Genomic DNA, 12,813 nt, shown 5'->3' with positions numbered 1-12,813 from the left:
CTATAAACACGAGTGCTGACATGCAACTGCACATAGACAATAACCCACAAAACCAAAATGGAAAATGGCAACCTAAATAGGATCCCCAATCACAGACAACGATAAACAGCTGCCTCTGATTGGGAACCAATTCAGGCCACCATAGACCTACATTTACCTAGACAAATCAAAACCCCATAGATGTACAAAAACCCTAGACAAGGTAAAAACACACATACCACCCTCGTCAAATCCCGACCTAACCAAAATAATCAAGAAAACAAAGATAACTAAGGTCAGGGCAGGACAGTTATACATCGGTTTAAAGATTAACTTCTTGTTAATCCAACTGCGGTATCAGATTTCAAAAAGGCTTTATGGTGAAAGCATACTATGCGATTATCTGAGAACAGTGCCCAGCAACAAATCATTACAAACAGTTACCAGCCAAGTAGAGGAGTTACATAAGTCAGAAATAGCGATAAAATGAATCACTTACCTTTGATGATCTTCATATGGTTGCACTCACAAGACTCCCATTTACTCAATAAATGTTTGTTTTGTTTGATAAAGTCCCTCTTTATATCCAAAAACCTCAGTTTTGTTCGGGCATTTTGTTCAGTAAAACACAGGCTCAAACGCAGTCACAACAGGCAGATGAAAAATCCAACTAGTATCCGTAAAGTTCGTAGAAACATTTCAAACAATGTTTATAATCAATCCTCAGGTTGTTTTTAGCCTAAATAATCAATAATATTTCAACCGGACAATAACGTAGTCAATATAAAAGGTAAACAAGAAAGGCGCGTTCTCGGTCTCGCGCATGAAAAACCTCTGGGACACTGTAGGGTCCACTCATTCAGAGTGGTCTTACTCCCTCATTTTTCAGAATACAGGCCGGAAACAATTTCTAAAGACTGTTGACATCTGGTGGAAGGCATAGGAAGTGCAATTTGAGTCCTAAATCAATGCATACTGTAATGGCATTCAATAGAAAACTACAAACATTTCAAAAATCCCACTTCCTGGATGGATTTTTCTCAGGTTTTCGCCTGTCAAATAAGTTCTGTTATACTCACAGACATTATTTAAGTTTTGGAAACGTTAGAGTGTTCGCTATCCAAATCTACCAATTATATGCATATCCTAGCTTCTGGGCCTGAATAACAGGCAGTTTACTTTGGGCACGCTTTTCATCCGGAGGTGAAAATAGTGCCCCCTACCCTAGTGAACTTAAACAGTTGACACACCTCCTCCTCCCCTCCTCTCTCTCTCTGTTTCTGTCAATGGTCCAAGTGTCTGTCTGCTTGTTTGTCCGTCTGCCTGGCTGTCTCTCTGTCTGCTTGTCTGTCCATCAGCCTCTATGTCAGTATGTTTGAGACCTACTTCTGTCTGTGTCTTCTTCAAATTACACAAAACCTACAGTTCAATACACCTTTAAATGAACATCCTAAAAAGGTGAAGGTGAACAGAATTCTGGACAGACAGACAGACCGTTTTTGGGGTCATTGCTTGCATCCTTCCTGTCCCAAGGCCCTCACTCTCTAAGAGGTACCAGAGTGACACCTGTGTACATATGATATATGATATATGGCATATCATATATGGCATATGATATATGCACGTCACCAATGCTCGATCTGGGGTGCGTTCAGTTCGATTAAACTTTTGGTTCGTGTGACGGTTTGTTCTCAACGACCCGTTTCCCCAAAACAGTGCTCACCGTTCTACAACAGCCTTTGTGGTACGTGATCAATATGAATGTTTGAAATTACCCGAGCAGCACTCACCATACTAAATCTCCCTCTGGGCCACTATAATCACACCGTCATTCAACTGGTCGTTCAGGACAGTACCGTTTTCATTTAATTAAACGTTGCGCACTGTTCTGTTGTGCTGAACGCTATGATCCCGCCTCCACATGCCCCACCTTTAGAGTGTTATACTTCCTGGGTCTGGACCAATCATATGTCAGTATTAAAATGGATATAAGTACTCCACTGATACACAATTGGTATCATTCCATTATTCATTTCTCCATCTTCTGTAACACTCTAAATGTGTGATTTCCTTTTGATTCACGATTCTCCTCTCCTGTCTTTTTATGTTTTGTGTGAAATTATGTTAGTGTATGCTCTCTCTCTCTCTCTCTCTCTCTCTCTCTCTCTCTCTCTCTCTCTCTCTCTCTCTCTCTCTCTCTCTCTCTGCGTTTATCTCTCTGTATCTCTCTCTCTTAATTGCTCACTCTCTCTCTGTTGCGCTCTCTCTGTATCTCTCCCTCTCTCTCTCTCTCTCGATTGCTCTCTCTTTCTCTCTCTCTGTATCTCTCTCTCTCTGTATCTCTCCCTACCTCTCTCTCTCTCTCTCGATTGCTTTCTCTTTCTCTCTCTCTGTATCTCTCTCTCTGTATCTCTCTCTCTGTATCTCTCTCGATTGCTCTCTCTTTCTCTCTCTCTGTTTCGCTCTCTCTAAATAGCTCTTGTTGTTGGTCTCTGTTTCTTTCTGTGACTAATATTATCTCTGTTTTGCTCTTTCTCTTTCTCCCTCTTGTAGCCTCTTCTTTCCTCCTGACTTCTTCCTATCAGACAAAAGCCTTTCTGCTTTCCTTCGTTTTCCTTCCTTTCTTTCTTGCAGCTCAGTTCTTCTCCAATGTGCTGCTGTTTGTTGATATGTCACTCCTGGGTTTCTGTTTGTTGGTTCTGTAACCTTTAACCTTTAACCTTTGTTCATGCTATTAATGCTGTCGATTCTCTTCTGATACAGATTAATGTTCATCTGGTTTATACTTCTTAATACTTTGTTCTTTCTTTCTTTCTTTCTTTGTACCTCCCGTCTGTCTTCTCTGCAGCGTCTATCATTTCTTTCTCTCCCTCTCCTCTCTTATCCTGTTGTGTACATTTGTTTGAAATGTTTTTATGTTTCTTTTCCTGTCGTTGTTCGGTAGATATTTTATAATGATATTCTTTAAGGTTTTTGACCCAGAATGTGTTGCAACTGAAGGGTGTTGATTTGCAGTAGAAGCCTCTAAGTGGTAGTTTACACTGCGGATACTGGCTTGGAAGAACCCTACATTCTCTCTCTCTCTGTTTAACGCACATACATACACACACACACACACACACACACACACACACACACACACACACACACTTACTGTACAACGTCATCTGGTCCTGTACAAGTCTGTCTATGTTACTTTCCATGTCTCTCTTTGTTACTATACATGACTGTCTCCATTGTGTGTATTGAGGGTTAGGGCCTTTCACCATTAAACTAAGTTGCATGGTTATGATATGTAGGAGCTAACGTTTCTGTGTATCCCAGACAGTAACAATCTTAAAACCAGACAGGGCTCTTACATTAAATATTCTGGATTGTTCCATCCCTGGGCCTGACTCCATCCCTGGGCCTGACTCCATCCCTGGGCCTGACTCATCCCTGGGCCTGACTCCATCCCTGGGCCTGACTCCATCCCTGGGCCTGACTCCATCCCTGGGCCTGACTCAATCCCTGGGCCTGACTCAATCTCTGGGCCTGACTCCATCCCTGGGCCTGACTCCATCCCTTGGCCTGACTCCACCCCTGGGCCTGACTCAATCCCTGGGCCTGACTCCATCCCTTGGCCTGACTCAATCCCTGGGCCTGACTCCATCCCTGGGCCTGACTCCATCCCTGGGCCTGACTCAATCCCTGGGCCTGACTCCATCCCTTGGCCTGACTCAATCTCTGGGCCTGACTCAATCCCTGGGCCAGACTCCATCCCTTGGCCTGACTCCATCCCTTGGCCTGACTCAATCCCTTGGCCTGACTCAATCTCTGGGCCTGACTCAATCCCTGGGCCTGACTCAATCTCTGGGCCTGACTCAATCCCTGGGCCTGACTCAATCCCTGGGCCTGACTCAATCCCTGGGCCTGACTCAATCCCTGGGCCTGCGTGTTTTAGAAGTCACCTCGTCTCTGAACCTCTCTCTCTCTCTGTGGAGTCTGATCTAGCTGCAGTCAGACATCCACCGCCTGCTTGGCTCCTGCCCTCAGCCCTGTGGTCACCCTGTCCTCTCTCTCTACAGGGGCGTGGGCAACAAGCCATGCAACAGTCCCAAGGGCCACCCCCCCGAGGGACACTCCTCAGTCACCGATCTGGCCAACTCTCTCACCGGAGACATGGTCATGGTAAGACAACTTTTGTTGTAAGTTGGATAAACACCCATGTAGTAACTAGGGTTCTATTTGGAACACAACCCTGATGACTTGAGAGAGAGAGAGAGGGAGAAGTAGAGGGGGAGAGAAAGAGAGAGATAGAGAAAGAGAGAAAGAGAGAAGAGGGAGAAGGGAAGAAGAGAAAGATGGAGAGGCTGGCTCCCATCACCTCCACTCTCCACTCCCGCTGTCTATAGTCATCAAAGGGCTGTGTGTGTGGGAGGGTGGTGTGTGTACACGTGCCTGCATGCCTGAGTATATAGTTGAATCCTAAAACCCTTCTCTCCCTGCTCCTGGTGTTAATCCTCCATGATTTTACTATCACTATCATCTTTTTTTAATATGTGTGTTAAATTGTAAAAAAAACACATACCAAAATCTAAATTCCACCTCTCCCCCCATTAGCTGTCCCCGGGATCAGAGGATGACGATGGTGAAGGTGCTGTCAGTGAGAAGCTGGGACGGATCCAGTTCTCTGTTGGTTACAGTTTCCAGGACTCCACTCTGACCGTCAAGATCCTCAAGGTATCCGTGGCTCTATGTATCTCAGTTGTAAAGCCAGAATCATCCGTTTGATTCCGGCTGAGGACACTTTTGCAAAATGTTATGCAAAATTGTAAGTTGGATAAAAGTGACTGGTAAATGGCATATGTTGTTACAATTATTATTATGAAGGGCCAGGAGCTACCAGCCAAGGACTTCTCTGGGACCTCTGACCCCTTCGTCAAACTCTACCTGCTGCCTGACAAGAAGCACAAACTGGAGACCAAGATCAAGAGGAAGAACCTCAACCCTCACTGGAACGAGACCTTCCTGTTCGAAGGTACATTTACATGCTCTCCTCAATGCTCTTCTCAATGCTCTTCTCAATGCTCTTCCCAATGCTCTCCACAATGCTCTCCTCAATGCTCTCCTCAATGCTCTTCTCAATGCTCTCCTCAATGCTCTCCTCAATGCTCTCCTCAATGCTCTTCTCAATGCTCTCCTCAATGCTCTCCTCAATGATCTTCACAATGCTCTTCTCAATGCTCTTCTCAATGCTCTCCTCACTGCTCTCCTTAATGCTCTTCACAATCCTCTTCTCAATGCTCTCCTCAATGCTCTCCTCAATGCTCTTCTCAATGCTCTTCTCAATGCCCTTCTCAATGCTCTTCTCAATGCTCTCCTCAATGCTCTCCTCAATGCTCTTCTCAATGCCCTTCTCAATGCTCTTCTCAATGCTCTCCTCAATGCTCTCCTCAATGCTCTTCTCAATGCCCTTCTCAATGCTCTTCTCAATGCTCTCCTCAATGGGGATATACAGTACCTTGCGAAAGTATTCGGCCCCTTTGAACTTTTCGACCTTTTGCCACATTTCAGGCTTCAAACATAAAGATATAAAACTGTATTTTTTTGTGAAGTATCAACAACACGTTGGACACAATCATGAAGTGGAACGACATTTATTGGATATTTCAAACTTTTTTAACAAATCAAAAACTGAAAAATTGGGCGTGCAAAATTATTCAGCCCCTTTACTTTCAGTGCAGCAAACTCTCTCCAGAAGTTCAGTGAGGATCTCTGAATGATCCAATGTTGACCTAAATGACTAATGATGATAAATACAATCCACCTGTGTGTAATCAAGTCTCCTTATAAATGCACCTGCACTGTGATAGTCTCAGAGGTCCGTTAAAAGCGCAGAGAGCATCATGAAGAACAAGGAACACACCAGGCAAGTCCGAGATACTGTTGTGAAGAAATTTAAAGCCGGATTTGGATACAAAAAGATTTCCCAAGCTTTAAACATCCCAAGGAGCACTGTGCAAGCGATAATATTGAAATGGAAGGAGTATCAGACCACTGCAAACCTACCAAGACCTGGCCGTCCCTCTAAACTTTCAGCTCATACAAGGAGAAGACTGATCAGAGATGCAGCCAAGAGGCCCATGATCACTCTGGATGAACTGCAGAGATCTACAGCTGAGGTGGGAGACTCTGTCCATAGGACAACAATCAGTCATATATTGCACAAATCTGGCCTTTATGGAAGTGGCAAGAAGAAAGCCATTTCTTAAAGATATCCATAAAAAGTGTTGTTTAAAGTTTACCACAAGCCACACCAAACATGTGGAAGAAGGTGCTCTGGTCAGATGAAACCAAAATTGAACTTTTTGGCAACAATGCAAAACGTTATGTTTGGCGTAAAAGCAACACAGCTCATCACAATGAACACACCATCCCCACTGTCAAACATGGTGGTGGCAGCATCATGGTTTGGGCCTGCTTTTCTTCAGCAGGGCCCGGGAAGATGGTTAAAATTGTTTGGAAGATGGATGGAGCCAAATACAGGACCATTCTGGAAGAAAACTGATGGAGTCTGCAAAAGACCTGAGACTGGGACGGATATTTGTCTTCCAACAAGACAATGATCCAAAACATAAAGCAAAATCTACAATGGAATGGTTCAAAAATAAACATATCCAGGTGTTAGAATGGCCAAGTCAAAGTCCAAACCTGAATCCAATCGAGAATCTGTGGAAAGAACTGAAAACTGCTGTTCACAAATGCTCTCCATCCAACCTCACTGAGCTCGAGCTGTTTTGCATGGAGGAATGGGAAAAAATTTTAGTCTCTCGATGTGCAAAACTGATAGAGACATACCCCAAGCGACTTACAGCCGTAATCGCAGAAAAAGGAGGCGCTACAAAGTATTAACTTAAGGGGGCTGAATAATTTTGCACGCCCAATTTTTCAGTTTTTGATTTGTTAAAAAAGTTTGAAATATCCAATAAATGTTGTTCCACTTCATGATTGTGTCCCACTTGTTGTTGATTCTTCACAAAAAATACAGTTTTATATCTTTATGTTTAAAGCCTGAAATGTGGCAAAAGGTCGCAAAGTTCAAGGGGGCCGAATACTTTCGCAAGGCACTGTACATGCTCTCCTCAATGCTCTTCTCAATGCTCTTCTCAATGCTCTCCTCAATGCTCTTCTCAATGCGCTTCTCAATGCTCTCGTCAATGCTCTTCTCAGTGCTCTCCTCAATGCTCTTCTCAATGGGGATTTACATGCTCTCCTCAATGCTATCCTCAATGCTCTCCTCAACGCTCTCCTCAATGCTCTTCTCAATGCTCTCCTCAATGCTCTCCTCAATGCTCTTCTCAATGCTCTCATCAATGCTCTTCTCAATGCTCTCCTCAATGCTCTCCTCAGTGCTCTTCTCAATGGGGATTTACATGCTCTCCTCAATGCTCTCCTCAATGCTCTCCTCAATGCTCTCCTCAATGCTCTTCTCAATGCTCTTCTCAATGCTCTCCTCAATGGGGATATACATGCTCTCCTCAATGCTCTTCTCAATGCTCTCCTCAATGCTCTTCTCAATGGGGATTTACATGCTCTCCTCAATGTTCTCCTCAATGCTCTCCTCAATGCTCTCCTCAATGCTCTTCTCAATGCTCTTCTCAATGCTCTCCTCAATGCTCTTCTCAATGTTCTTCTCAATGCTCTTCTCAATGCTCTTCTCAATGGGGATTTACATGCTCTCCTCAATGCTCTCCTCAATGCACTCCTCAATGCTCTCCTCAATGCTCTTCTCAATGGGGATTTACATGCTCTCCTCAATGCTCTCCTCAATGCTCTTCTCAATGGGGATTGACATGCTCTCCTCAATGCTCTCCTCAATGCTCTCCTCAATGCTCTTCTCAGTGCTACATTTACATTTACATTTAAGTCATTTAGCAGACGCTTCTACAGTGCTCTCCTCAATGCTCTTCTCAATGGGGATTTACATGCTCTCCTCAATGCTCTCCTCAATGCTCTCCTCAATGCTCTCCTCAATGCTCTTCTCAATGGGGATTTACATGCTCTCCTCAATGCTCTCCTCAATGCTCTCCTCAATTCTCTCCTCAATGGGGATTTACATGCTCTCCTCAATGCTCTCCTCAATGCTCTCCTCAAAGCTCTCCTCAAAGCTCTCCTCGATGCTCTCCTCGATGCTCTCCTCGATGCTCTCCTCGATGTTGTCCTCGATGCTCTCCTCAATGTTCTCCTCAATGTTCTCCTCAATGCTCTCCTCAATACTCTCCTCAATGCTCTCCTCAATGTTCTCCTCAATGCTCTCCTCAATGCTCTCCTCAATACTTTTTTCAATGCTCTTCTCAATGTATTTGCTTTATTTTATGAAGTGTACACTCGTTCGGCAGAAGTCATAATCATATGGGTCGAAATGAATTAAGGTTGAGGGTTAGGTTAAGGTCAGGTTTAGGGACGAGGATTAGGTTAAGGTTAGGTTTAGGAACGAGGATTAGGATAAGGTTAGGTTTAGTAATGAGGGTTAGGTTAAGGTTAGATTTAGTAATAAGAGTTAGGTTAAAGTTAGGTTTAGGAATGAGGTTTAGGAATGAGGTTTTGGTTAAGATTAGGTTTAGGAACAGAGGTTAAATTTAGGTTTAGGAACTAGGGGTAGGTTAAGGTTTGGTTAAAGTTTGGTTTAGGAATGAGGGTAGGTTAAGGTTAGATTTAGGAATTAGGGTAAGGTTAAGATTAGGGTTAGGTTTAGGAATGAGCGTAAGGTTAAGGTGGGGGTTATAATGGCACCAACAGAAATGGTCGCCCTGTCGCTAGCTCCTAGCCAACTTGCCAGTATTTAATTTTTTTGCGTGTTACTTCTAACATTATTTGCTTAGAACATTTCTCACATTATTACCTACATCCATTTCCGAGTATTTTACTCACTAATGGTACTGTAACATACACTGTTTCACGGAAACTTGGCTCTCTCAGGATATACTGTCTGAGTCCTTACAGCCAGTTGGGTTCTGAGTTCATATCGTAGACAGGAATAAGGGTGGGGGTGTATGTTTCATGATTAACTACTCATGGTGTGATTGTGATAACATACAGGAACCCCCGACCTAGAATACCTCACAATCAAATGTTTTACCTCCCAAGAGAATTATCTTAGGTTATAGTCACAGCCGTGTATATTCCCCTTCAAGCCGATCCTCAAAGGTCCTCAAAGAACTTCATTGGACTTTATGCAAACTAGAAACCACATATCCTGCATTTATTGTAGCTGGGAATTTTAACAATGAACATTTGAGAAAAATGCTACCGAAGTTTCATCAACACATTGACTGTAGTACTCGCACTGCTAAAACACTCGACCACTGCTACTCCAACTTCCGCGATGCCTACAAGGCCCTCCCCCGCCCTCCCTTCGGCAAATCTGACATGACTTCATCTTGCTCCTTCCTATAGGCAGAAACTCAAATAGGAAGCACCCATGCTAAGGACAATTCAACACTGGTCTGACCAATCGGAAGATGGAGATGTTGTACCCACTGTCATTATTAAAACCTACCCTAACCAGAAACCGTGGATAGATGGCAGCATTTGCGCAAAAACTGAAAGCGCGAACCATCGCATTTAACCAAGGCAAGGTGACTGGGAATATGGCATAGTACAAACAGCGTAGTTATTCCCTCCGCAAAGCAAAACGTCAGAGACCAAGTGGAGTCGTAATTCACCGGCTCAGACACAAGACGTATGTGGCAGGGTCTACAGACAATCACAGACTACAAAGGGAAAACCAACCATGTCGCGGACACTGACGTCTTGCTTCCGGACCAGCTAAACACCTTCTTCGCCCACTTTGAGAATAACACAGCCGACGTGAGTAAGACGTTTAAGCGTGTTAACCCTCGCAAGGCTACAGGCCCAGACGGCTTCCCCAGCCGCGCCCTCAGAGCATGCGCAGACCAGCTGTCTGGTGTGTTTACGGACATATTCAATCTCTCACTATCCTAGTCTGCTTTCCCCACATGCTTCAAGATGGCCATCATTGTTCCTGTACCCAAGAAGGCAAAGGTAACTGAACTAAATGACTATTGCCTCATAGTAGTCACTTCTGTCATCATGAAGTGCTTTGAGAGGCTAGTCAAGGATCATATCACCTCTACCTTACCTGTCACCCTAGACCCACTTCAATTTGCTTACCGCCCCAATAGGTCCACAGACAATGCAATCGCCATCACACTGCCCTCTCGACAAGAGGAATACCTATGTAAGAGTGCTGTTCATTGACTATAGCGCAGCCTTCAACACCATAACACCCTCCAAGCTCATCATCAAGCTAGAGGCCCTGGGTCTGTACCCCGCCCTATGCAACTGGGTTCTGGACGAAGAAACGGTAAGTACCCGTGGTAAGGACTGTTCAATATAGGTCTGACTAATCAGAATCTATGTCCAATTGGTAGTTACAGTCTTGTCCCATCGCTGAAACTCGGGAGAGGTGAAGATTGAGAGCCATACGTCCTCGGAATCACGACCCTGCCAAACCGCACTGCATCTTGACACACTGCTCGCTTAACCCGGAAGCAAGATGCACCAATATGTCGGAGAAAACACTGTCCAGCTGGAAACCAAAGACAGCTTTCAGGCAAAGGGCCCACCACAAGGAGTCGCTAGAGCTAGATAGGACAAGGAAATTCCGTCCAGCCAAACTCTATCCTAACCCAGAAATCAAACCCGGGTCTGTAGTGATGCCTTAAGCACTGCGTTGCAGTGGGAGGCTGCTTCTAGATTGTTTTGATTAGACTCAAATATGTTCTGGGTTGCCTCTGAGAATAACATTGACGTATACACTGACTCAGTGACGGGGTTCATCAGGAAGTGGATAGAGGATGTTGTTCCCACTGTGACTGGGTTCATCAGGAAGTGGATAGAGGATGTTGTTCCCACTGTGACTGGGTTCATCAGGAAGTGGATAGAGGATGTTGTTCCCACTGTGACTGGGTTCATCAGGAAGTGGATAGAGGATGTTGTTCCACTGTGACTGGGTTCATCAGGAAGTGGATAGAGGGTGTTGTTCCTACAGTGACTGGGTTCATCAGGAAGTGGATAGAGGGTGTTGTTCCTACAGTGATGATTAGAACTTATCCAAAAACTGTGGATCGTGCAAAACTGAAGGCCCGAACCACTGCATTTAACCACAGCAAGGTGACTGGGAGCATGGATGAATACAAACAGTCCAGCTATGCCCTCAGTAAGGCAATCAAACAGGCAAAGCATCAGTATGTGTACAAAGTGAAGTCACAATTCCATGTCCCAGACATGAGACTTAAAGTGGGAAGACAAGTATGTGAACCCTTCAGAATTACCTGGATTTCTGCATAAATTGGTCATAAAATGTTATCTGATATAAGTCACAACAATAGACAGTCTGCTTAAACTAATAGCACTCAAACAATTATAATTTTTCATGTCTTTATTGAACACACAGTGTAAACATTCACAGTGCAGGTTGGATGTCAACCCTTGGATTTAATAACAGGTTGACCCTCCTTTTGCAGCAATAACCTCAACCAAATGTCAGGAGGAATTTTGGACCATTCCTCTTTACAAAACTGTCTCAGTTCCACAATATTCTTGGGATGTCTGGTGTGAACCGCTCTTTTGAGGTCCTGCCACAGCATCTCAATCAAGTGGAGGTCAGGACTGACTAGGCCACTCCAGAAAGCGTATTTTATTCTGTTCAAGCCATTCTGTAGTTGATTTACTTCTGTGTTTTGGGTTGTTATCCTGGGGCATCACCCAACTTCTGTAGAGCTTCAATTGGCGGACAGATAGCCTTACATTTTCCTGTAAAATGTCTTGATAAACTTGGGAATTCATTTTACGTCAATGATAGCAAGCTATCCAGGCCCTGAGGCAGCAAAGCAGCCCCAAACCACGATGCTCCCTCCACCACAGTTTGCAGTTGGGATGAGGCTTTGATGTTGGTGTGCTGTGCCATCAAACTGTACACTGCCCTACCTATGTAAGAATGCTGTTCACCATCTGCAGCTCAGCCTTCAACACCATAGTCACCTCCAAGCTCATCACTAAGTTCAGTGCCCTGGGTCTGAACTTGTGCAACTGGGTCCTGGACTTCCTGACGGGCTGCTCCCAGGTGGTGAAGGTAGGAAACAACACCTGCACTTCGCTGATCCTCAACACATGGGCCCCTACAAGGGTGTGTGCTCAGCCCCCCCTTTCAGCCCCCCGCGTGTCCACGCACGTCTCCAACTCAATCATAAAGTTTGCAGACGATACCAAAATGACAGCCTCCAGGGAGGAGCTGAAGGCCTGGAGGAGTGGTGCCAGGAAAATAACCCCTCCCTCAACGTCAACAAAACAAAGGAGTCGTGGATCGTTGTGGACTTCAGGAGACAGATACGAGAGCCCCCATCCACATCAACGGTGTCGCTGTGCCTCTTCATTTTAATTATTATTTTTTTTTTAAACTAGGCAAATCAGTTAAGAACAAATTCTTATTTATAATGACGGCCTACCAGGGAACAGTGGGTTAACTGCCCTGTTCCTACCCCAACCAAAACCGCCACCCTATGGGTCTCCCAATCAAACCGAATGTGATACAGGATATGAACCAGGGACTGCAGTGATGCCTCTTGCATTGAGATGCAGTAACTTAGCTGAGCCATTCGGGAGCCCAACCTCAGGAGACTGAAGAAATTCAGCTTGGCCCCTACTAAGGCCCTCACAAACTTTTACAGATGCACAATTGCAAGCATCCTGTCGGGCTGCATCACAGCCTGGTACAGCAACTGCACCGCCCACAACCGCAAGGCTTTCCAGAGGGTGTTGCAGTCTGCT

At 44.8% G+C, this 12,813-nt stretch overlaps 1 protein-coding gene across 1 annotated transcript in view; it reads left to right on the top strand.

Moving 5' to 3' along the window:
* Positions 1-3,972: 3,972 nt before the first annotated feature.
* LOC135529070 (synaptotagmin-7-like) overlaps positions 3,973-12,813 on the top strand; it is a gene marked incomplete at its 5' end in the record, with an annotated part of 44,668 nt that continues 35,827 nt past the window's right edge. Inside the window, 3 exons of the mRNA XM_064957980.1 lie at positions 3,973-4,149; positions 4,582-4,701; positions 4,852-4,999. Of these exons, the coding sequence (XP_064814052.1) occupies positions 3,973-4,149; positions 4,582-4,701; positions 4,852-4,999 (445 nt within the window). The remainder of the gene's footprint in view (positions 4,150-4,581; positions 4,702-4,851; positions 5,000-12,813) is intronic.

Source organism: Oncorhynchus masou, unplaced genomic scaffold, assembly GCF_036934945.1.
Source record: "Oncorhynchus masou masou isolate Uvic2021 unplaced genomic scaffold, UVic_Omas_1.1 unplaced_scaffold_1086, whole genome shotgun sequence".
NCBI classification, from domain to species: domain Eukaryota; kingdom Metazoa; phylum Chordata; class Actinopteri; order Salmoniformes; family Salmonidae; genus Oncorhynchus; species Oncorhynchus masou.
The sequence above is the reverse complement of the archived record's forward strand: the minus strand, read 5'-3'. Positions and strand labels throughout refer to the sequence as shown.